The sequence below is a fragment of the Sitophilus oryzae genome, unplaced genomic scaffold (genome assembly GCF_002938485.1).
Source record: "Sitophilus oryzae breed Bouriz unplaced genomic scaffold, Soryzae_2.0 scaffold_1437_pilon_pilon, whole genome shotgun sequence".
Classification (NCBI taxonomy): Eukaryota; Metazoa; Arthropoda; class Insecta; order Coleoptera; family Curculionidae; genus Sitophilus; species Sitophilus oryzae.
In genome coordinates, this window is record NW_022146101.1 from 22975 (window position 1) to 48185 (window position 25211).

Below are 25211 nucleotides of genomic sequence, written 5' to 3' on the forward strand. Positions count from 1 at the left end.
ATGATTACTTTTTTGTCAATAATAACATGTGAAGAATTAAGTTAGCATATGGCAGAAACTCAATTATATTGAAATCTAAAATGCCACTTGATTTAAAGAAGAGAACATATTCGACCAATATGTACTAACAGTCATAACCTATGCATGCGAAACCTGGACAGTTAAAACGGACATTATAAGGAAACTGCAAACTGTACGTTGCACAATGCTCATTGGAACGAAATATTCTGGGAATAACCAAGAAAGACCGTAAAAGAATAGCGTAGATACGATAAAAGACCCAAGTAATATATATCATCCATGGTACCTACGAGGAATTAAGAGACCTAGAAGAAGACTAAACCTGAAGTGGGACCGTGATATTAGTAAATTAGCAGGGATAACTTAGATCTGCATAGACAACAATAGATAACAATGTAGCGTTTTTTAAACCACTACCACTGCGAACGGCAGCTTTTCATCGGAGAGCAGTCGTAGATAAGGTATTTCACTAGAGAGAAAATTAATCAGTAATAATTAACAAAAGATATATAGATATTGGGCGCCAGGCATGTACAGAGAAAGAAAACACAGTTGTATAATACTTAAAACTAATGACTATATTTATTCATGACGTTCTTTGCTGATACATGACATTGTAGAGTTCTATATAGTGGTTATAAGAAAAGAAAGTGGTGGTAAGAGTCGTACTAAATATCAATGAAAACAACTACGATAAAATACAGGACATGTAAAGTTTAAGAGAAAATATGAAATGTAGCATTACTTTAATTAATCTGATATATTCCATATGATGCTAAATCGAAGATGTTACACCTGTAGATTCTAGAATCTATGTTTGATTATCCATCTATTAAAATAGTGCAATAATATCTATAAAAGTAATACCATTACAAGATGTAATGCAATGAAACCTAAGATCTAAATTATATTTTAAAGATTATATCGACATGAATGTTCTTAACAATCTAACCACTGAACATAGTCTGTACGATATTACTTAAAGATGTACGTTATTGTTTAAGACTGAAAATGTTTTAGATGTTAAATGTAAAACTAGAACTTAAATATACACTTAGCTGTTCTTTTATGTAACCTTGCTTCAAACAGTAGCAGCGTGAGGTGGTCTAGCATCTATGTACTGTCTGTCGGCGATCCTGTTGGTCAAAACAACAAAAGGGGCCAGATTGAGGACACCATGAATCCTTACAGCCGTAGCTACTGAAGAAATGGGAGTGAAGCAGCATGGGACTCAAGCTACATCCACGCTGTGGCACTTAGATGTAAGAAAAAATCGTTCTTACTGGGGACACTCGTCCACAGGACATCTGTACATAAGAGAATGTCTGTACATAAGGCACTACCCGTACCTTGGACACAGTCCGTACCTTGGAAATAGTCCGTACCTTGGAAATAGTCCGTACCTTGGAAATAGTCCGTACCTTGGACACAGTCCGTACCTTAGACACAGTCCGTACCTTGGACCCTAAAAATATGAAACTCTTGTTTAAAACCAAACAAGGTCTAATAAACAAAATAAACCTACCTCGAAATACTTCCGAGGGCTCAATAAATAATAAACAACATGTCCTTTCTTCCATGTGACATTCTGGAGGACAAAAGAAAAGGGACGCCAACGTGTCAGCAAAACACAAATACAAGTTGGGACATCCGTAACTCTACCCTAAAAATATTCAATAATAATATCGAATCTAAAAGGATAATATCTCATCTTTACCTGTTGCTTTGAAATAGCAGCTGATTCAGATTATACAGCAAGATTTAAATAATCACCATTTCTAAAAGCTGGGATAAAACAGAGCGTCAAAACAAAGTGAGGTTAAGCACGGAGAGTTGACAGAAGCGATGTTGACAGCGCGCGCCTTCACAGAATAGTAACAGGGTTGTGTCGAACGATCACAGGGTTGGTGACCAGGGAACGTAAAAATTACGCGTCAAATAGTCTATCCGGCCTGAACGAGAGGGAATCCGGTGATGATAGGCCCAGACATCATATATTATATATAAAAAAGACATGTAACGAACTAAAAACGTTACAACAATGTGCCCAGCTACAAGGAGAGTATCTAAATATGTGAGGGAGGCTACACCATAATTGGAAATGGTTGAATAAGGCTGAAAATAATGATGATGATGATGTATTACTTAATAAAATTATGCATTTGATGACGCTAATATAAAAGTGCATATTAGAATTACTAGAATTTTAAATAGTGAAGAAGTAGCAGTTACTCTGTTATCTGGGGGATTTGGGGGTAATCGGTCTCAAAGGCTTTTTCTCAATTTCTATGTTGACGTTGGTAAAATTATGATATATTTCGATCTTTTCTTTGAAATCCTCTACTTTGCTTTGTCCTTTAATAATTGAGATATGAGAGCAAATAAAAAAAATGTTACTTTGGTGTAGATACATTTAGGAAGCAGATCACATTTTGGATACTATTAAATGAAATCTGATAACAATATAATAATATTAGTTTATTTTCAGGTTATATAAATTACACGAGTTATAATATATATCCTACATTTTCAGTTACTTACAAAAAGGTCTAGCCAACAGTTAACTTGATCATAGCATTCTACCGACAGACTTTGCTTGTTCTCACTCCATCTCTATTCAAATTTGAATTTAATTTTCATTCACTCCACTCTTAAACGAATTAATTAAATTGAAATGCATGGCCGAGTTCACCTGTGTTCTCCACCAGCAGCGCCTTGGCTTCCGACAGCGGGAACGAGAATAGTTTTTCGAAGCTTTCGGAGAGGCTTTAATTTTAATAAGTCATCCCTACCAGTTTTTCAATTAGGAAAATGCAAATTCTCGTAGCAATTAATTTGACCTCAAACTTGCCAACGCGACGGAAGAAATGCGGGAAGAAGCGTTGAGAGCTTCATTTCGGCGATTTAGAATTTGAATTGTAAAATTTTTAACACTTATTTGTTTTAATCGAAAATAAATATAAACCCAGGTGCTTTCCCCAATGAAAAATATAAACTTCCCCCATCCCAATTCCCTGTTTTTTTTTATTAACTTTGGGAACATAAAGGTTGATTCTCACTATACCTTCCATATCAGCTACCTTCTGTTTCCCTTCCGTTTACATAAAATATTATATCATGCAAATGAATAGGACAATGCACACTATCTGTTCCGTTTCCCTTCCGCGTTCCATATCCTTTCCTTCCATACATTTTTTTGGCGGACGGACTGAAGCGTATCGGAAACAGCGTTGTCAATTCCTTACAATTGTACCAGCTCTTTTACATTTTACTAATATTTATTTATTCTTTCACCTCTTAATTAAATCTGTTATCTTTTTTAAAAGATACAAATTTTTAAAATAAAACTTTCGTAATATAAATTGTACAATAAAAAGTATGGAACTGATACGGAACGGAAGCACACGTATAGTGTGAATACAATAAAAAAATACGGAACGGATATAGAATGGATATGGAATGGAAACGGAAGGTATAGTGAAAATCAACCTTTACATAGAAAAATAATTTCATACTTTTATTTCTCTATTTGCCAAAGGTGTTTAAAGCAACATTAGAAGAAATCTTCCGTCAATACGACTGGACCAAGAAAGGAATAAGAATAGATGGAGGATATCTTAACCATCTAAGATTCACTGATGACATAGTGCTAATTGCCACTTCTAACAACGTTGTGCCCCTACAACGTTTACCAACGTTGTTAAGGGTCAAAATATACTACTGTTTAAGTGCAACGTCGTAGCGATGTTTTGGCTACGTGATTTGAGGTTTGGGTATGCATAGGGGCGGGAAAAGTACCAATTTCAACGTTGCGCCTAGTCAAAACTAGTCGGAAGTCGGAATTTTGTTACTTGGGAAGTTTTAAAATTGACACAGTATATTTGGACAACTAATACACAGCTCGGGATCTCTATAAGCAAGAAATCAACAGACGAATTCATTAAGTTAGCATGGAGTACTATGGAAGAAACTCAATCTTATTCAAATCTAGAATGCCACTTTATCTAAAAGAAGAAAACTTTGGACCAATGTGTACTACTCTCGTCATGACCTATGCATCTCGAAACCTGGACACTTAAAACGGACATTATCAGGAAAATGCAGGTCGCACAACGCTCAATCGAACGAAATATGCTGGTAATAAACAAGAGAGAGACCGTAAAAAGAATAGAGTGGAGGAGGGATAACTAGGGGAGAATAGTTAGCAAGGATAACTTGGGCCCACCGCCAACAATAGACAACAATGGGCCCAACTACAAAGAGTGTATCTAAATATGTGAGGGAGGCTACACCATAATTGGAAATGGTTGAATAAGCTGAAAATTATTTCTTTATTAATTACTGCAGTATTGCCAATACGATTCCTATTTCGTAAATTATATCCTTAGGATTATCTACTTCAAATCCATCCGGTTACTTGAAAAAAACTAACTATATTTCATTCTATACGCACTACTTAAGACATATCAAACATTGTGCTCTAGTTCTCAAGAGGTTGCCGTAACACAATCTAAAACAACTCATTAAGTGGCAAATAAAGGAGCCACTGACTATCACACCACCGCTGCACTGTTGGTTAAGCTGAACGTACACGCAAAAACTATAGGTTTTCTGCAGAACATTTATCTAGTACCTCCTGTCAAACTTACTGGCGTAGTGCATTATTTAATATACCTGCAATACGGTATTTTCTTTCTTCCTAACAGTTAACGGAAAAAATATTAGCTTGTTAAAAGGCATCCGTTATTTTACCTATATTTTTGTTAAATTTGTTATTTGATGTCTATTTCAGAAAAAGAGAGATTGTAGATTTCAACTACCTAAATAAAAAAAAATATATCTATAAACTATTCTTAGGTAAATTGTAAGTTTTATAGTTTTTTTGCATTTGGGGGTCAAATAGCTTAAAACTAAGAATAGTAACGAGCAAATGCAAGAGCAAGACCAAGACCTCTCTTTGTCTTGGTCATAGTTTTGCAGTCTTCAGAAAAATTGGATGTAAATAGAGAGTGTAAGATTGCAAGAGTCTTGGCGTAGGTCTGACCTACAACTTATTTTATACTGCATTAATCAAATTAAACGATGATTAATAATATATTATTTCTTCTTACTATGCAATTTCTTTAATTTTTTAGGCATTAAACAAATAATTACTCTATGAACACAATTTATTCTGAATAAAATTGAATCTATGTGTGATAGGATCATCTCAATTTGTTTTGGTTTGGTTTGTAGTCAAGACGTCAATATTTTCATGAAATATTCATGTCATATATTTCTCTTTTACCACTCAATAGTCTGTCCAACAGTAACTGTTCTCGTCTGTCATTTCAAATCAACAGCAAATTCATTTTTCGATGTCGTTTGTCGAAGTTGTTCTTTGTCTTTTTGGGCATACTTTATATTGTATTAATGATAAAGTATTGTTTTAAACAATAACACTATACATGTAACTTAAGAATTACTGATGAAAAGTACCGTATGATTGAAAAAAAAAACAGCGCCAAGTTGGCTTGGGAGTTACAATCCATGACATTTACTGTAAGTAGGTACATTATAATTTTTCATTTTTGTCATTTTTAAGCCAACTCTGACGGCTTTTTTTTTTCATTCGAATGGTATATTTTTTCTTTGTGTACATCCTTTTTTTGCAGAAAACACGCATTGCGTGTTGCTTCTATTATGTCGCCACAATTAATGCTATCTTGAGAACATTCGTTATTAAATTATTCACCCACATGATTTTTCAATTACATTTTCTCATCAAGTGTTTTATTCTTATTTACTTCTCGTATTCGTTGACAAGTTATACTATTTTTTGTCGCCATTGTTTTATCCCCAACTTTTCTTTAAAAAAACTACAAACAATTATTTTTTTTATTAAATTGCATGCTCTGGTATCTGAAATTCGTTTTTGGTTCCTGACCTGCACACACTAATGATACCATTCGTTAAGTAGTACATAAGTAAGTAAAAGCAGTTTTAATTAAATTAGACAAGATATTCTTAGTATTTACTATAGACTTTATTTCACGATAAGATTTTTATACAACGTAATATTATTGATGGTTATATTATTTATACACTTAGTACAGGGTGGTCGACATTGGTCTGTTTTGACAGAGAAAACCTATTTACTGACTAGATAGAGCCAAACCGATATAGGTCTCTGGCCTTGGTTTCTGAAACATGTTTCAGGGTATATTATACCGCTTGTCGATATTTTTACTTCAAGTCTATATACAGGGTTGTTTTGAATTGTCGACTATTTTGAGAATTGAATAAAATTCTGTTAAAACATTCTTAAACGTGTCTTAATCGGTTTTTTTCTATACCTACGCTTTTGTCAGAAATAAAAAAATATATATTTTTATAAATGGAAATCATAGTTAGCTATAAACTTCAAAAAAAACTCTCGTGTTCCTTGCCAACGATATGTTATAGGTGTATATCACATAGACATACATCCAAAAATGAGGAAATATTAGGTTTTTTTTATTAGGTCTTTTCCTTCATTATTTTATTTAGATTCATAGAATCATAAATTTGAACAACCTGTACAAATTATAAGAAGAGCTTATAATTTTATTAATAGTTTGTTTTACAGAGGTGAGACATTTAAATTGTATAAATTAATTACTATACATAACTATTGATATCCCCAATAAAATCATAAAATGGCAATTAATTATTTTTTATTACTCTTTCTCTTGACCTTTCGCTAAACACGAAGTAATTTCATTTAAATGTCAAATAAGTATTTTTCCAATCTCAGTTTTGTTTATATCCGCATTAGAGTTATTTCTTTGATTTAAACTATTTCGTTGAGCAATATTTTAAAAATATTATAAAATGCATATTATTAAAATTGAATTATTAGTTTTTCTTAGGTTTTTTTAAGTATTTTATAAAAAAAATAAAACTTATTATTATTTCATTTGTTACCAGATTATTTCATTTGTTCCAGACTACCACCTGGAATGCCAGATCTTCGCACTTGCCTCCTAAACCAGAAACTCCAGATGCTCAACTGTTGCCTGGAACGTAAAATAGCGAGGGAAAATGCCAAGTTCTTCTCCACAGAAGATTCTGGAGATTCTGATGAGGAATTCTTCGATGCCAATGATGACGAAGTCGATCGTAGGGAATATTCGTTGTGGGACAAGCCTGTGGGTAGATTGAGCAAGTTCGGCGAAATGAAGCTGTTGAAGACTGGAGATCCGTTATATATTCCGTTTACGCAGGATCCGGTGTTGAAAACTGAAGATCAACTGGAAGAAGATACCGGTAAATGTTTTTAACAGGATTATCTGAATGAAAACGTTTTCTTTACAATCATTTAAAAAAAAATGTGTGCATTTAGATGGTATTTCTTCTCATATTTATTCTGTTTATCCTATATACAGGGTGTTCCAATATTCTATGGACATTCCAATGTTCCAACGTTCCAAATAATATAAAAGAATTTAAAAGTAATACCTTCTAAGTAATTATATATCGAGAAACTATGATTACGCTCTTTGAATTTGACATTTTATGTCAGTTTAATAATATATTTTCGTACTTTTATGCTTAGTCGTAAAAGTGCTTTAACTTTTATGCCTAGGCGTTAAAATGTCTTTTTTATATTGTCAATCACGTTGCAAAAATTAATACTTTTGTGACGTTTGAAAAAAACATCATTTTTTAAACCCTTTTATTTCGCGCTGTATTATTTAGATCACCTACAAGGTGTGATTAGATTTATATTAATATATGAAATGTTAAAGCATTTTCCTTTTATTCATATTTTTATTTCAGCTTTCTATCGCATGTACGAAATGAAATACTTTCTCGGACCTTTTTTGTTTGATACAGAAAATTATGATATCGTGCTAGTCACATCCTAATTGGTTTTACTTTCGGTACTTGGCGAGCTTTTTTCGATTAGGCAAAAGTAAAAAGAAGACGGGCGGATATGATATGAAAGTTGATCGCTTTGATCATTCAGATCATAAAGAAAAATAAATATCTACTTACTAATGCTTGTAATGCTTATAGTATTAGGATATGTTAAGACGTTTATTATTCCTACACTGACTGGTCATCGAAAAATAAATACCTTAAAATTTTCATGTATACGTGCAAATATTTTCAGGGCTTATAGTTTCAGGGCTCTGGAAAAAAGTTCATGCCTCTTTCGCGTTGTCTGCCGGCATTTTAGCGACGAGAAAAATGTCTGCCAACAATTTTTCACGTTTCTTAATAATAAATACAAGCTATTTTTGCAATTATAACTCCTGTACCTTATAATATTTTTAAAGTAAAAATTTCACCCTTTCGATTGGCCGCCCCCGTTTTAAGCCCCGGGATCAACGTGTGTTAAGTTAGCACAACCACTTAAAAAAAATGTATGAAACTATGTGGAATAATTGCCGTAAATTAGCCGTAAATTTACCGTGAAAACGAAAAATTTGCCGCTCTTCGCTAAGTATGTTAAATCGATGGTTGTGCTAAGTTGATTATTAAGTTTAATAATTAATTAGATTATTAATTAATAAGATTATTAAGTTAGCACAACCACCATTGGAAATCAGTGAAAGAACATAGTTAGAAATTTTACAGTATAGCAAGAATTTGCCGTTTTTTTGCCGTTCTTAGATACAATTAAAAAAAATGTCCTCCGATCATTCTCTATCCCCCTGCAACAAAAAATGTAATAGCGTCAAGGTTTATATATTAAGTTAGCACAACCATTCCTGTAAACGTTAAGTAAAATGTCTGAAATTAGGTGGAGCAATTGCCGTAAATGCAAACCAAAAATTTGCCGCTCTATTATTTGTTTATAAAAACGACAATTTTTTTAATTGACGCAAGATTGCAAATTTTTGTAGACCAAATTTTCAAGAACACGCTATTATACAGTACTTCCTGTTAAAACTTTTTAAAATTCTTCGAATTTAGAATTTTCAGAGGGCTTTAAATAAGCAGTAAATTTAGTTTAAAAACGTTTATATTTCAAAAACCATTAGGTATAGTATATGACATTATGGTATTTTTGAAACAGAAATTTAGTGGCAAACCCACTGAGCTAAAAAAGTATATAGTATTCCATTTAAAAATATACAACTTTGGTTTGAAAATATGTTCGAATCACCCTGTATGCTGACAAAAATATTTTTAAAATATGCGTTACCATTGCCTCCATATTACATAAAAAAATGAAATGAAATTCACAAACCAAAACCTAACATAGAGTTTTTTCGGAAGCCTGAGTCACCCTGTAGATTTTATAGAGAAATAAAAGAGCGACAAATTTTTCGATTTCACGGCTTGTTTACGGCATATTCCTGTTGTTCTATAAAGTAATTATTGATCCCATTTAGTGAATTTTAAGAAAAATCGCGCTAATTTAACGTTATCGTTTATGTTAATTAAAAAAATTATCGATTTTCTAAACAAATAATAGAGCGGTAAATTTTTGGTGTATTTACGGCTAATTTACGGCAATTGTTCCATCTAATTTCAGGCATTTTACGTAACGTTTACTGGAATGGTTGTGCTAACTTAATATATGACCTTGACGCTATTACATTTTTAGCTGCAGGGATAGAGAATTTTCTTATTAAATATCGATTTTCGGCATAAGAAGCACTTAATAAAACAAAAAGATTAAAAAACACCTTGTTCGATTATGAGACAAAATACAGGGTATTCCATTTAAAATAGTAGATAAAATAACAACATTTAGTTTTGACTTACCTTGTATATATCAAACAAGATAGCAAATGTTGGTAGACCGAATTTTGAAGAAGACACTTTTATACAGTACTTCCTCTTAAATTTTTTTAAAATTCTTCGAATTTAGAATTTTCAGAGGACTTTAAATAAGCAGTAAATTAAGTTTTAAAACGGTTATATTTCAAAAACCATTATGTATAGTATATGACATCGGGGTATTTTGAAACAGAAATTTAGTGGCAAATCCACTGAGCTAAAAAAATATATAGTATTGCGTTAAAAATATACTTTAGTTTGAAAATATGTTTGAATCACCCTGTATGCTGACAAAAGTATTTTCAAAATGTGCGTTACCATTACCTCCATATTACATAAAAAAAATGAAATGAAATTTACAAACCAAAAATCTAACATAGAGTTTTTTCGGAAGCCTGAATCACCCTGTAGATTTTATAGAGAAATAAAAGAGCGACAAATTTTTCGATTTCACGGCTTGTTTACGGCATATTCCTGCTGTTCTATAAAGTAATTATTGATCCCATTTAGTGAATTTTAAAAACAAATAATAAAGCGGCAAATTTTTGGTTTGCATGGTGTATTTACGGCTAATTTACGGCAATTGTTCCACCTAATTTCAGATATTTTACTTACCGTTTACTGGAATAATGGTGCTAACTTAATATATGACCTTGACGCTATTACATTTTTTGCTGCAGGGGGATAGCGAATGATCGGAGGATATTTTTTTTAATTGTATCTAAGAACGGCAAAAAACGGCAAATTCCTGCTATACTGTAAAATTTCTAACTATGTTTTTTCACTGATTTCCAATGGTGGTTGTGCTAACTTAATATTAACTTAGCACAACCATCGATTTAACATACTTAGCGAAAAGCGGCAAATTTTTCGTTTTCACGGCAAATTTACGGCTAATTTGCGGCAATTATTCCACATAGTTTCATATATTTAAGTGGCGGTACTAACTTAACACACGTCCGGGATCACGCTGGCAGACATGACTATTTCATAATGGCTACACAAAAGGATACTTCACAAGAAAAATTATCCATGTAACGATAATTAGGTTTTTTATGTAGCCAGCTCTCCGTCTAAGACGATTATCTTAAAATAGTAGGAAACTGGACTTGATTGATTTTAATTCTGACCACTCCATATATCAGTTTTTGGTAAATTGAAAAACTATTGATATTTTTTATTATGACCTAAAGAATATTAGTAAATTCTATATTTTTTAAAGCTATTTTATTAATCCTCTCAAATAATCCCCTCTCCATTTTTGTTGCAGATGTGCTTTTGAAGCTGGGCTCCGACCAAGAGGCCTCCGAATTGAGGGCGCGAATCATGAGCGCCAGCCTCTTATCCGATATGGAGTCGTTCAAGGCGGCTAATCCCGGCTCGGTGGTGGAGGACTTTATCAGATGGTAAAGTGCACAATCTCGATGGCTTTCGAAGTTATTTTTGAAGTTCGATGGCTTTATCGTGGGTTAATTTAATTTAAAAGTTTCTTAAAGAAGAATTTAGTTTAATTGATTGCTATATTTAGGGAAGAGTATAATTTCTAAACTACTGATAAATAGTTTAGAAATGAAAATCTATTCTTAATAGAAAACTGTTTCATTTTTGAGACTGACACTTTTTGTTCCTGATATATTCGTTGCTACAAATGTAGATTGTATGGGAAGGGAGATTCGGGACAACATCGATATCAGGTCTAAGAGGAGGCCAAGTTAAAGAGATGGAGAAAATTGACACAGGTCCTCCAGCCTCTACCTCACGGAGAGCCGGATACAAGCTCCTCGACTGTGAAGGGCAGGGAGTGCCAAACTCCAACCGTGGAAAGATGTATATCCTCGGAGGAAGAACGTCTGTTGTTAAAGGAGGATGGGAAATACCCTATCCCCCCTACAACAGGAAAACCCTCATGTTTGACGGGTTACAGAATGTGTGATGAGTGATAACTCAGGGAAGGGGGGACCCCCCCTCCCATTCTGCATTCTATATAAGAAGGGGAGGTTAATCACCGTGACCTTATATATCTATTTTATATCTTGCTTGAATTATAACTCATCATCCAGTCTCAGGGCTTCGATAAAAGCCAATATCTGAGACGGTTTTACAGAGGTTAGTTATCCATCTCCGATATCAGGCGTACCGAAGTTTATGACACGAACGGTTGTCGTCTCGACGCACTCAGTAATGAAGTGTTCTAGTGTTTCCCCATTTTCCCCACAGAATCTGCATTCGCCGTTGCTTCTTAGCTTCAATCTACTGATGTGTTCATTTAGGAGACAGTGTTAAAAAAAACCGTGAATCCGAAGATTGTTCATACTTATTCGTTGCTAAAATGTTGTAAAATGGAGAATATTGATTTGTTTTGTATATTTCTCAAATTACTCAAGAGCTGTTTGGTTTGGTTTTCTTAGTAAAATTATAGTAACTATTGGGAAGGATATTTTAGTTGCAATCTCAGACATTTCGATTTTTGTCAAAATTTGCTTGGGGAGACTTTGAACTTTTTTCGAAAAATCGATTTGGCTTAATTTACAACACAGGGTGGCGCACCTCATTCGCCTCGGTTGATTATACGAAAACGGAAAAATGTAGAAACAAAATATTTTATGGTTATATGTGGGGAGCTAATGTGCACAATTTAAAATTTACACAAAGTTATATTTTTTCTTATAGAACACCCGGTATTTTATTTCATTTTTGGATTCTTGGGCCCAAAAAAGGTATTTATTATAAGGGTTAAACATGTTTAAAATCTTTAGTTTTTGAGATATTGAAAGATATTTAAATTTGCATGCTACAATAGAATAAATTATTAACACCCTGTACATTACTTTTCAGAATTAGTTCTTGTGCTGAGTTTAAAGGTAACACCTCGTATATTTCAAAATAATTTTAAATTGTGCACATTGCCTTTCCAGATATACCCCTAAAATATTTTGTTTCTACATCTTTCCGTTTTCGTATAATCAACCGAGGCGAATGAGGGGCGCCACCCTGTATATTGTAGACTTAAATGCGCACTTTACACATCTGTTTTTAAGATTTTTCACTTTTTGTTCCTGAAATATTCGTTGCTAAAATACCATAAAATGGAAAATATTAATTTGATTTGTATCTTTTTCTCAAATTACTCTGATGAAAAGATCTGTTAAAGATATCATTCAAAGGTTTAAAAAAAGGTGTCCATTAAATTCTACGCAAATTTAACTATTAGTAAGGATATTTTAGTTGCAATCTCAGAAGATAACAGCCAATATATCTACCTGGTGATAGCGTTGGAAAATTTTCGGAAATATTTCTTAAAGCATTGAAAATACAGAGTCAGAAATAAGTGCCAATATTTTCAGGATTGGCAGATCTCGATAAAAAAACATATTTTTTCTTTAATATTTTTCAAATAAGTCCAAAATAACCAAGTTATTTTATATTGAAAATTTTCGGGAGAAAATCGAAAAAAAAATAAAAAAAATCGACTTTTTACTAAAATTTTAAGGACCACTGGATCTTTTCTGGGTTTTCTTTCTTTTAAGTTTAATCTCTAACCTATGCTGCCATATTATCAAGGTAATTATGATTTAGCTGAAAATTAAAAAAAAATCCAATTTTTTTTTCAAAAAATTCAAAATTTTCTTATTTCAAAAAGATAATCAAAAACAAAAAAAAATGTTGAATTTTCTGAATTGAATGTCAGTGAATTGACATACTTTGCCTCGTAATTTGCTAAAAATTTTCAATCGTCCTCGAAAAATCCTTTAACACAGTATTGCGAACTTTTCAATCTTTGTTGACCGCACCATATAAAAAGATTTAACAAAGCTCAATGTTAAATTTCAAAACTTAACATTTTCCAGGTATTCCCCTCGAGACTGGATTGAAGAAGACAACGAATTGGACGAGTTCGGACAGAAAAAAGGACATTTAAGTCCTAGGATGCAGCTGGAGGACAACATTTGGGTGGAGATGTGGAGAAACGCCAGACCTGTACCGGCAAATCGACAAAAAAGGCTGTTCGACGATACTAGGGAAGCTGAAAAGATTTTACAATTCTTAGGTGAGCCAGCAACTAATTTTATTGATGCTTTATTTTTGTGTAACTACACGAATTTTTTTGTAAACTATTTTACTTTTTTTTAAATATAGAAGGTCCTTCCCATGTTTCAGTGTTATTTCAGTTTTTCACCATATTTTCGGAAATGACAAAGATAAACTCAATTAGTAAACGGATTTTTGCGCAACTTTGCACTAAGTTAAGCCACCCTGTATCTCTTATCGTTTTTTTTTACCGTAACATTGTGTTTTACATACACACATGGCCAAAATCATTGCATACAACGATATTTTTATTTTATTTTGGACCTAATATTATTCTTTTTATATTTTTGGACATATTGGCTTACTACACGACTAACTAATATAAAATTAAAAATCCAATTGCAACTAGGCTGTTATTATAATTTTATTTCATAATGAGTGAAAATCAACAAAAACAAATTTCATTTTAAACAGAAAATATTGAAAACAATAATTTTAATTATTTCTTACAACTAACAGTCTGTATTGCCTCCTCGAGCCTCAATGCAAGCTGTGAGACGATGTGGCATGCTCTCAATTAAATCGTCCAGAAGATGTTGAGGAATGGCTTCCCATGTTTCGCGCGCAGCAATTTTCAATTCATTTAAGGTACGGGAGGGATCATTCCTTTTGGCAATATGGCGTTTTAGCATGTCCCAAGCATGCTCGACCACATTCATATCTGGAGACATCGGCGGCCACCACAGTTTTTTATACCCTCTTCCTCACAAAATTCGCGAACCGCTAAAGTGCGATGGGGAGGAGCATTATCGTCCATGTAAACAAATCGATAGAGTCTAAGATATGAGGCACCTGTCATTGTGCCATCAACGAAAACAAGAGGAGTTCGAGCTCCGTGCATTATACCTGCCTATACCATAATCGACCATAATGCTTCCCCCTTGAAACGGGACACGGGGTTGAGCTGCATTCAAGCGTGCTCGTCTTCCAGATGCTCTCCAGACCAAAGTTCATCGTGAGTCTGACGCTAGGCCTATTTTTGTTTCATCACTAAACATGACGAAATTCCAATTAGGTCCATTTGCTCTCATCTCCTCAGCCCATTGTAGTTGCGTAATTTTGTGCTGTAAATTAAGCTTCGGAACACGTAGAGGCCTCCTTAAATCTAATCCTCTGTCATGGAGTCTTCTTGCTTATTTTAACAAAAAAAAACGTTTATCACAAATTATCAATAATAATTAAAAAAGATTCTTTAAATTCCTTTCCGTATATTTTTAAACTATATATGCAATAATTTTGGCCATGTGTGTACTTTTACATACTGTTCGATTTGGGATTTGAAGACATGAAAAGAGAAACACTTTAACACAGCGTTCTTGTTTTTCAATATAATAAATGTCTTATTACAGCTATACCATTCTTCTAGATTTCAGAACTGTAGGCCAAATAGCCGAACTGGTCGTACCCATCCTAACCCACAGCGCCATCCTGCGTCTGATAGACGAACTAGAGAGTCTACCCACAATACCGTCGAAGCTACAGCTCGCGTCTCATCTCTGCTCAAGCAAGGTGAAAGATAACGCGCGACACCAAGCTGCAGCCGAAAAGGTTCGAGGCTTTCGCACAAGATGTCGCCGAGTTGGAGGTCCGGATATCGCAAGTGAATTCTTTAAATTACAAGCTGAATCCTTCAGGACAGGAGGACGAGGAAGTCAGTAGAGCCATAGGTAAGAAGTGTAGTATTTAAAGTATTTTGTATTCTTTTCTCTTCCTAAATTACGTATAGTCTATTTAACCAACGCTTGGGGAACACACAGTGAGTGTTGTTTCTGTAATTTTAATTCACAATTAATTTGTGTTTTGTGATTTTTTTGAATGCTAACTGTCGAAATCATCTCTGGCTCGTTGAGCAGACTTATAATAAACAGGACGTGTGAAAATAAATATGAAGAAACTTAAAAGGCGATTCCTTGTTGTAAAAAGTAAAAAAGTTCGTATAAATATATGTCCTAAAATGCTTAGTTTCGGAGATACAGGGTGTAGGAGTTTCATGTTTATTTCGATTTTTTTCGAATAATTTATGAAGGAGTAAGGTCAATATTTGGATGAAAATTGGTGTCTGGAAGTTTTTGACATGAGTTATTTGATTTTCATGTCAATATGACTCCTACTTATACAGGGCGCCATCTACATATTTTTTAACTAGTTTGAAGAGTAATAACGTTTCGTCCATACCTCTATATAAGTACTGAGTTAAAAAAATTACATTTACGTCTTTTTTTACGTAAAAAAGGTCTCTTGGTAAAAGTCGCTACGAGTAATGGTTCTCGAGATATTTGGAATCGGAATTATCAATACCTGTCATTATTGACATAAATTAATCATGTTGACTAAATAGTTAATAGACTGAAGTCATAAATTTGAAATGTTTTTGTGCCCAAAGTTCAACAGAAATTGTTTAATAATCATTTTTTCGCAGAAAAATTTATGATTGATTTAAGAAAATAAAAATTTATTTTTTCAGTCAAATAACTATACTCAGCGTGTGTTTATTTTCTGTCAATAATGACATGTATTGACTATTTCCATTCTAAATATCTTAAGAATGGCTCTTAGCGATTTTTACCAAGAGACATTTTTTACGTAAAATGTCATGAGAATATTTTTTTACTCAGTAGTTTTATACAGGTACGGACGAAAAGTTATTACTTTTCAAAACAGTTAAATACATGTAGGTGGCTTAGGCCCCCTACATATAGGAGTCATATTGACATCAAAATCAAATTTCTGGTGTCACAAAACTCCCGGACGCCAATTTTCATCCAAATATTGACGTTACTTAGAAATTATTTGAAAGAAAATCGAAATAAAAATGAAATTTCTACACCCTGTATCTCCGAAACTAAGCATTTTAGGACATACATTTATACGAACTTTTCTACTTATTTTTATCTGCATAATATGCTGCCGAAGTTTCTGTAATACAGTTCGGACCACCCTGTATAAACTTTTTTATTACTGCTATGAAAATACACTATCTGCATATTTTTTACTTTTTTTTAAATTTGTGGAAGGTGGTGAAACGGCTCGGAAAAATATATTTTAAATTGTTTGGCACATTTAGAAAGCTTTTTATCTCCTGTATTTTTTTCATCAAACTTGCCGCTTAAAATTAACATTTTTATCAAGGAATCACCCCTTAAGGGGTTTTGCGTTTGTTTTCAAACATCTTGTATAATAAAATTGTAATATTTCTTTATTGTATCAAAAAGCAATGACTTTTGACCAGGGTTGGAAAAAATCATGATTTTAAAAAAAAAATCAAAAAAATTAGATTTTTTTGATTTTCAGTTTTTGGTTTATCAGTTTTTTTTTATTTAAATCAGATTTTTTTGATTTTAATTCAAAACAATATTTAAATCGGATTTCCAGATGACTAGGACTTATCTCCAATTAAAGTCCTATCCTAAATGGCTAAATCTATACCCCGATACCGATAACATTAACAATTCTACGGGGCGTGTGATTTTTCCACATCGGTCACCAATATATTCTGTAAAAAAAGTCGTTCGCTTCAGATCAAAAGGATTTTTTTTCAAGCGTCTCAAAAGTATTAATTTTTGTCATTTTAACGCCTAGGCATAAAAGTAAAGCACTGTTACGCCTATTCACAAAAATACAGAAATATATTATTAAACTAATATTAAGTGTCAAATTCAAGGAGTGTACTAATTGTTGCTCGATTACTGTTTATATTATTTGCAATGTTTGAAACTGATTAAAAAATTATTTGTAATGTTTAAAAAAAATAGTAAGTATGTTCTATTCGAGTAAAATGTACTTTTGTGCCACCCTGTAACGTCGGAATAGCTTTACGATGGACCTTCAAAGGTATACAGCATCGTCAAAAAAGTTTAATTTTTACTCCTAATAAACTACTTACTGCAGATCAAAATGTCGAGAGGAATTTAGAAACATACAACCGATTCAAAAAAAAATAAAACAACATATTTTCTGACAACGATTATTTATTGATTCTCGGGAATGAAGATATAGTCTCTATTAGAAGAACCTAGTTCTGGGGCCCTAGACTTTGCAAATGATATGTATTCGAACAGCGAATTTTTGTCACTTATACATAAATTTTAAAATAAATCTCCCCGCATTTAGCGATCTAATGGATATACACGAAATTAGTTCAAAAATCGGTCCAACAATAATTAAATTGATGAATAGATATTTTTATATAGTTTTATAACATTTACAATTATTTTTCGACTTATTATCTGTTATATATGTTATAGAAATATTTTTTATAGTTTTCTAGGACACATTTTTATAACTTTTACAGTTATTTTTTGATTTATAATAAAGTCTCAATAAAATTATTTTTTTTTATTTAAATCACATGATTAAAATGAAAAAAATCACTTGATTTAGATCATGCCAACCCTGCTTTTGACTAAAAACTTTTTTTTGTAAAAAAAATCCGTTTACTTCCCTATTCCTTTTATTCCAGGCGATCTAGTTTCGGGCCAGGAAATAAACATCCCCGAAAAAGACCGCTCCCAGGTCGGATCCAGGATAATCTCCATGTTCGCGGATTGCCAACGATTAGGATCCGTCCCCCCTTCTCCATCGTCATCGTCCTCACCGCCCGACGATCAGCCTGATGCACTGATGCCAGCCCCCGCGCAGAGGGAGTTTGTGCTCAGGGCTAATTGCGTTAGGCCCAATTTGTATTCGGCTAGGTGCCCGCAGTTCTTAAGGGTGATCCTGGATAAGAGGGAGTTTAGGTTAGTGGGTGCGTTCTCGGAAGACACTGCTTTCTTTTGAGGAGAGGAGAATCAGTTTTATATATTCAGAGAGATTATTCAGCAATATTTTTTAAGTATGATAAATATAATATATTTGGAGAATTACGTAAACCTAGAAAATTAACCTATAAATAATCATTATTGAATGTATAGTCAATGAAAATATTACTATGCCGAAGTCAGATTAAAATTTAAAAGCACGTAGCGATGCTTGGTTAGATTGGATTTCTTATTTAACTTATACTAATGCAATATTAATCTATAGACATCTATAATATACCGGTCTGGTCATCGAAACAGCGTGGTCTGGTTTTTAACGTGTAAGACAGTGATGACAGGTTAGTGAAAAATCAAATATATTAAAAGAGATAAAAGTTAGATTTATACATTTCTTCTATGCGGTATTGCCGGATTTGCATCAAAATTTCAAACCGTATAAGTAGGTGTTTCCAGAAAAAATCATCATTTTGTTGCATCTAGAGTTGGAACTTTTATTTTTCACAATGAGTTGCGTCATTTTACTACAGCTGTAATATAGATTTAAACAACTTTCTAACAGAAATGAGCATGATTAAATAGCTTAGATATATCTTCGTTTAAGTATTTTATTTCTCGTACAGACCGGCAACACTATGCCGCTTTATTTGTCTCTCTTTGTCTGTCCTTTAGTTAGTATATATTTATCTCTGGCATATACATTAAAGGACAAACGACGCTAATAAAGAGACAAGGACTAGTATATTAAAACTATAGACATTGATTTTTGTTCTGGCCCAGTATAGACAAGCTGTTGATATGCAGATTATTAATATTTGTTTACTAGTAAATTGTGACTACAGTGCATGATGTAGACACTATTAGGCAATATTAATAAATATTGCCTAATATTCAGATTCCTACAGTTTACTTTACTTCTATGAGTAAAACTCAAATATATTTACATTTTACATAATTTTGGAACAATTTTTATATAAAATAATTATAATAATTTTAAGAAAAAAAAAAAAATGTTTTTATATTTTTTAATTATTTCTTTATTTTTTACTTCTATTTGTGATGGTTATTTTTTTTTACTTTATATTTTTTTAAATTACAGGTTGTTTTTTTATTTATTATTGTTTGAAACATTAATAAGTAACAATATTTTGAACAAATTTTTTTTTTAATTTCTTTAATAATTGTTAAACAGGCATCCACGATGTTTTTAGTACTGAAATGATAAAGGGATCATTTTAACTTCGGTTAATAGATTCAGCTATATACTGACAGAAATGTTATAAAACTTTTAAATGTGCTTTCATCTTAAAATTAGAATAATGATGTTAATAGTTTAAAGATTTATTAATAAATATGACTTTACTAACCGCAAATAGATGTATAATTTGGTTGTGGTCTTTTTTTAAATAAAAGTTTTTTTTTTTTCTTTTCTTAAACCTTTAGAAATTTATATATATTTTTTTTCTCCTTTCTTGGGTATGAGGTTTTTTTTATTAATTGAAAATGGAAACTTTTTTTTTTATTATGCGACGTTTCGCCTCATGTTCGCTAATCTCACGCTAATCATGGTGGGCTTTCTCAGGCACTTTATTCTTGAAGCCGCAGCCGCCTTGCTACCACCAGTCTATATAGAAGAATGTAAGTGAATGATGTTAAGTGAATTAAATAAAGTTTTTTTTTTTTTTTTTTTTTTTTATTTCATTGTTTTTGTTTCCCCCCTCTCCTTATAAGTTTCAGAAAAGACCTACAGACTCGCTAATATTTTGCATCTCCTAATAACACTTTATTCAACAGTACAATAGAAACTCTTACGACAAATTCAGTGAAACAGCAAAAGACAGTAAAGATAATGCCTTACTTTGTTAAACGTCCAAGTACAGATTAAAAAAAGCATTATACAGTATGTCCCCGGATTGTCTTTACAAGAGGAAAAACTTTATTATTATTGGCATTTGGAAAAAATTAATATTAAATTCATAAAAAAAATTGCTTGTTCTAAAATGGTTAATCCCGTTTATACTTTTCCAAATTTTTGTACCGTTTTAGAGAAAATTAAAAAAAATATAATTCCTAAAATAAAAGTCCTAAAAATCAAAACGCGTTTCTATGGTAATATAATTTCGTTTTCATTCTTTGATAGATTGATATTGATAGAATTTTAATTAACATTATAGTAAGAGAGCTAACAACGTCAGGAAAACAAGTATTTTAAGACATCTGGCTCTTTGATATATCTTTTACTATATGCTCTCTAGAACAGCATGCGGCCCATCTGGCTGCTGGTAAACGTTGCTTTCCCTACTGCATTGAAGATCCTATATTTTTATTGGTCCTTTAAATTCTAAAGTATTGAATATAAACCGAACATATCTCCATAGCGCAGTGCGTAGAGTTTTCCACCACGAACCGATGATTCAGAGTTCGAATCCGGGTCAGGGCGAACTTTTTATTTTATTCGTTTATATTCTGATAGTAGAGTATTAAATATTTTTTTTTAATTACCAGAATTGTTAATTCTTTCGAATACTTTACTATCAAGAATATAAACGAAATAAAATAAAAAGTCTTTGACATGACCCGGATTTCGATAATGATCGGTTCGTGGTCGAAAACTCTACGCACTGCGCTATGGAGACATGTTCGATTTATATTCAATACTAGAATTTATAGGACTAAATTAAAAAAAATATAGGATCTTCTTCCGATGCGCAGTAGTGAACGCAACGGGTTTGGTTTGGTTTGGTTTGGTTTGGTTTGACTATACTCAGCGTGTGTTTATTTTCTGTCAATAATGACATGTATTGACTATTTCCATTCTAAATATCTTAAGAATGGCTCTTAGCGATTTTTACCAAGAGACATTTTTTACGTAAAATGTCATGAGAATATTTTTTTACTCAGTAGTTTTTATACAGGTACCGTCGAAAAGGTGCGCCCAAAACAGTTAAATACATGTAGGTGGCTTAGGCCCCATATAAGTCATATTGACATCAAAATCAAAATTTCTAACGTGCAACTCCCGGACGCCAATTTTCATCAAATATTGACGTTACTTAGAAATTATTTGAAAGAAAATCGAAATAAAAACAAATTTCACTATCTCGAAACTAAGCATTTTAGGACATACGACACGAACTTTTCTACTTATTTTTCATAATATGCGCCGAAGTTTCTGTAATAAGTTCGGACCACCCTGTATAAACTTTTTATTAAAAAAAAAAAAAATATCATATATTTTTTTTAATTGTGTTTTTTTTTTTAATTTTCGGAAAAATATATTTTAAATTGTTTGGCACATTTAAGCTTTTTATCTCTGTATTTTTTCATCAAACTTGCCGCTTAAAAATTAGCGTTTTTTATCAAGGAATCACCCCTTAAGGGGTTTTGCGTTTGTTTTCAAACATCTTGTATAATAAAATTGTAAATATTTTCTTTATTGTATCAAAAAGCAATGACTTTTGACCAGGGTTCCGATATGATTTTAAAAAAAATCGAAATTAGATTTTTTGATTTTCAGTTTAGTTTATCAGTTTTTTTATTTAAATCAGATTTTTTTGATTTTAATTCAGAAACAATATTTAAATCAGTTTTTTTTTTTTAAATTTTTCTTTTTAAAGTCCTATCCTAAATGGCTAAATATAACTCTGAGCGATACCGGTAACATTAACAATTCTACAGTGCGTTTGTCATTTTCCACATCGGTCACCAACCTATTCTGTAAAAAAAGTCGTTCGCTTCAGATCAAAGGATTTTTCAAGCGTCTCAAAAGTATTAATTTTTTTGTCATTTAACGCCCTAGGCATAAAGTAAAGCACTGTTACGCCTATTCACAAAAATACAGAAATATATTATTAAACTAATTAAGTGTCAAATTCAAGGAGTGTACTAATTGTTGCTCAGAATTGCTGTTTATATTTGCAATGTTTGGAAACCTGATTAAAATTATTTGTAATGTTTAAAAAAAATAGTAAGTATGTTCTATTCGGAGTAAAATGTACTTTTTGTGCCACCCTGTAACGTCGGAATTATAGCTTTACGATGGACCTTCAAAGGTATACAGCATCGTCAAAAAGTTTAAATTTTACTCCCTAATAAAACTACTTGCAGATCAAATGTCGAGGCCCCAGAAAACATACAACCGATTCAAAAAAAAATAAAACAACATTTTCTGACAACGATTATTATAGATTCTCGGGAATGAAGATATAGTCTCTATTTAAGAAGAACCTAGTTCTGGGGCCCTAGACTTTGCAAATGATATGTATTCGAACAACAAGATTTTTGTGTCACTTATATAAATTTAAAAATAATCTCCTGCATTTAGCGATCTAATGGATATATACGAAATTGGTGTCTAAAATCAGTCAACAATAATTAAATTATCCGAATAGATGTTTTATATGGATTTATAACATTTACAATTATTTTCGACTTATTATCACAATTATATATGTTATAGAAATATTTTTTATAGTTTTCTAGGACACATTTTTTATAGCTTTACAGTTATTTTTTGATTTATAATAAAGTCTCAATAAAATTATTATTATTTTTTTATTTAAATCACATGATTAAAATTTAAAATAATTTTGCAGAATAATTTGATTTATATCATGCCAACCCTGCTTTTGACTAAAAACTTTTTTGTAAAAATCAATTGCTTCCCTATTCCTTTATTCCAGTTTCGGGCCAGGAAATAAACATCCCCGAAAAAGACCGCTCCCAGGTCGGATCCAGGATAATCTCCATGTTCGCGGATTGCCAACGATTAGGATCCGTCCCCCCTTCTCCATCGTCATCGTCCTCACCGCCCGACGATCAGCCTGATGCACTGATGCCAGCCCCCGCGCAGAGGGAGTTTGTGCTCAGGGCTAATTGCGTTAGGCCCAATTTGTATTCGGCTAGGTGCCCGCAATTCTTAAGGGTGATCCTGGATAAGAGGGAGTTTAGGTTAGTGGGTGCGTTCTCGGAAGACACTGCTTTCTTTTGAGGAGAGGAGAATCAGTTTTATATATTCAGAGAGATTATTCAGCAATATTTTTTAAGTATGATATAATATATTTGGGTATGAAACTGAAAATTAAACTATAAATAATCATTGAGGCGAATATAGTCAATGAAAATATTACTATGCCGAAGTCAGATTAAAATTTAAAAAGCACGTAGCGATGCTTGGTTAGATTGGATTTCTTATTTAAGCACTGTGCAATATTAATCTATAGACATCTATAATATACCGGTCTGGTCATCGAAACAGCGTGGTCTGGTTTTTAACGTGTAAGACAGTAATGTAAACAGCCCAAATGAAAAATCAAATATATTAAAAGAGATAAAAAGTTAAGTTGATACATTTCTTCTATGCGGTATTGCGGATTTTGCATCAAAATTTCAAACCGTATAGTAGGTGTTTAGGAAAAATCATCATTTTGTTGCATCTAGAGTTGGAACTTTATTTTTTACTATTAGTTACTCATTTACTACAGCTGTAATAGATTCTTAAATAACTGTCTAACAGAAATGAGCATGATTAAATAGCTTAGATATAATATTATCTTCGTTTATTATTTTATTTCTCACTTTGAACCGGCAACATTATGCCGCTTTTATTTGTCTCTCTTTGTCTGTCAACTGGTCGTATATATTTATCTCTGGCATATACATTAAAGGATAAACGACGCTAATAAAGAGACAAGGACTAGTATATTAAAACTATAGACATTGATTTTTGTTCTGGCCCAGCATAGACAAGCTGTTGATATGCAGATTATTAATATTTGTTTAGTAAATTGTGTGACATCACAGTGCTGATGTAGAATACTATTAGGCAATAACCAATAAATATTGCCTAATATTTAAGGAATATTTTCTCTAGGTTTACTTCCTTCTCTGATAAAACTCAAGTATATTTTACATCTTTACATAATTTTTGAATAGTTTTTATAAAAATAATTATAATAATTTTAGATTAATTCGTGTTTTATATTTTTTATTGTATTTTCCTTTTGTATTTATGTTTTACTTCTATTTGTGATGGTTATTTTTTACTTTTATATTTTTTTTTTTTTTTTCTTTTTCGCTTTTCAGCGAAAACGTGGGTGATATTTTCCAGCAAATTTTCATACAATAATTGTTAAAACAGGCATCCACGATGTTTTTTAAAATTACTGTGATAAGGGATATTTTAGCTGCAGTTAATAGATTCAATATACGACAAAAATGTTATAAAACTTTAAATGTGCTGTCTTAAAATTAGAATAATGATGTTAATAGTTTTTTAAGATGTAATTAATAAAATATATATTTTTTACTAACCGCAAAATAGATGTATAATTTGGTTGTGGTCTTTTTTTAAATAAAAGTTTTTTTTTTTTCTTTTCTTAAACCTTTGAAATTTATATATATTTTTCTCCTTTTCTTGGGTATGGGGTTTTTTTTTTTTTGATGAGTGAAAATGGAAACTTTCTCCAGGCACTTGAAGCCGCAGCCCGCCGCCATCAGTCTATATAGAAGAATATAAGTGAATTAAATAAAGTTTTTTGTACCAAATATGTGATTTATTTTATTCTATTGTTTGTTCCCCCCCACAACTTC

At 32.1% G+C, this 25211-nt stretch overlaps 1 protein-coding gene across 1 annotated transcript; it reads left to right on the top strand.

Annotated features, from left to right (window-relative positions):
* The first annotated feature begins 205 nt into the window (after positions 1-205).
* On the top strand, positions 206-18953 carry LOC115876576 (rab3 GTPase-activating protein catalytic subunit-like). The gene is given in 8 exon segments (XM_030892392.1): positions 206-249; positions 6989-7308; positions 11048-11183; positions 13626-13825; positions 15233-15324; positions 15327-15381; positions 15384-15533; positions 18326-18953. Coding segments are annotated over 8 exon segments (1314 nt in total). The 3' UTR covers positions 18643-18953.
* The last annotated feature ends 6258 nt before the right edge of the window (positions 18954-25211 follow it).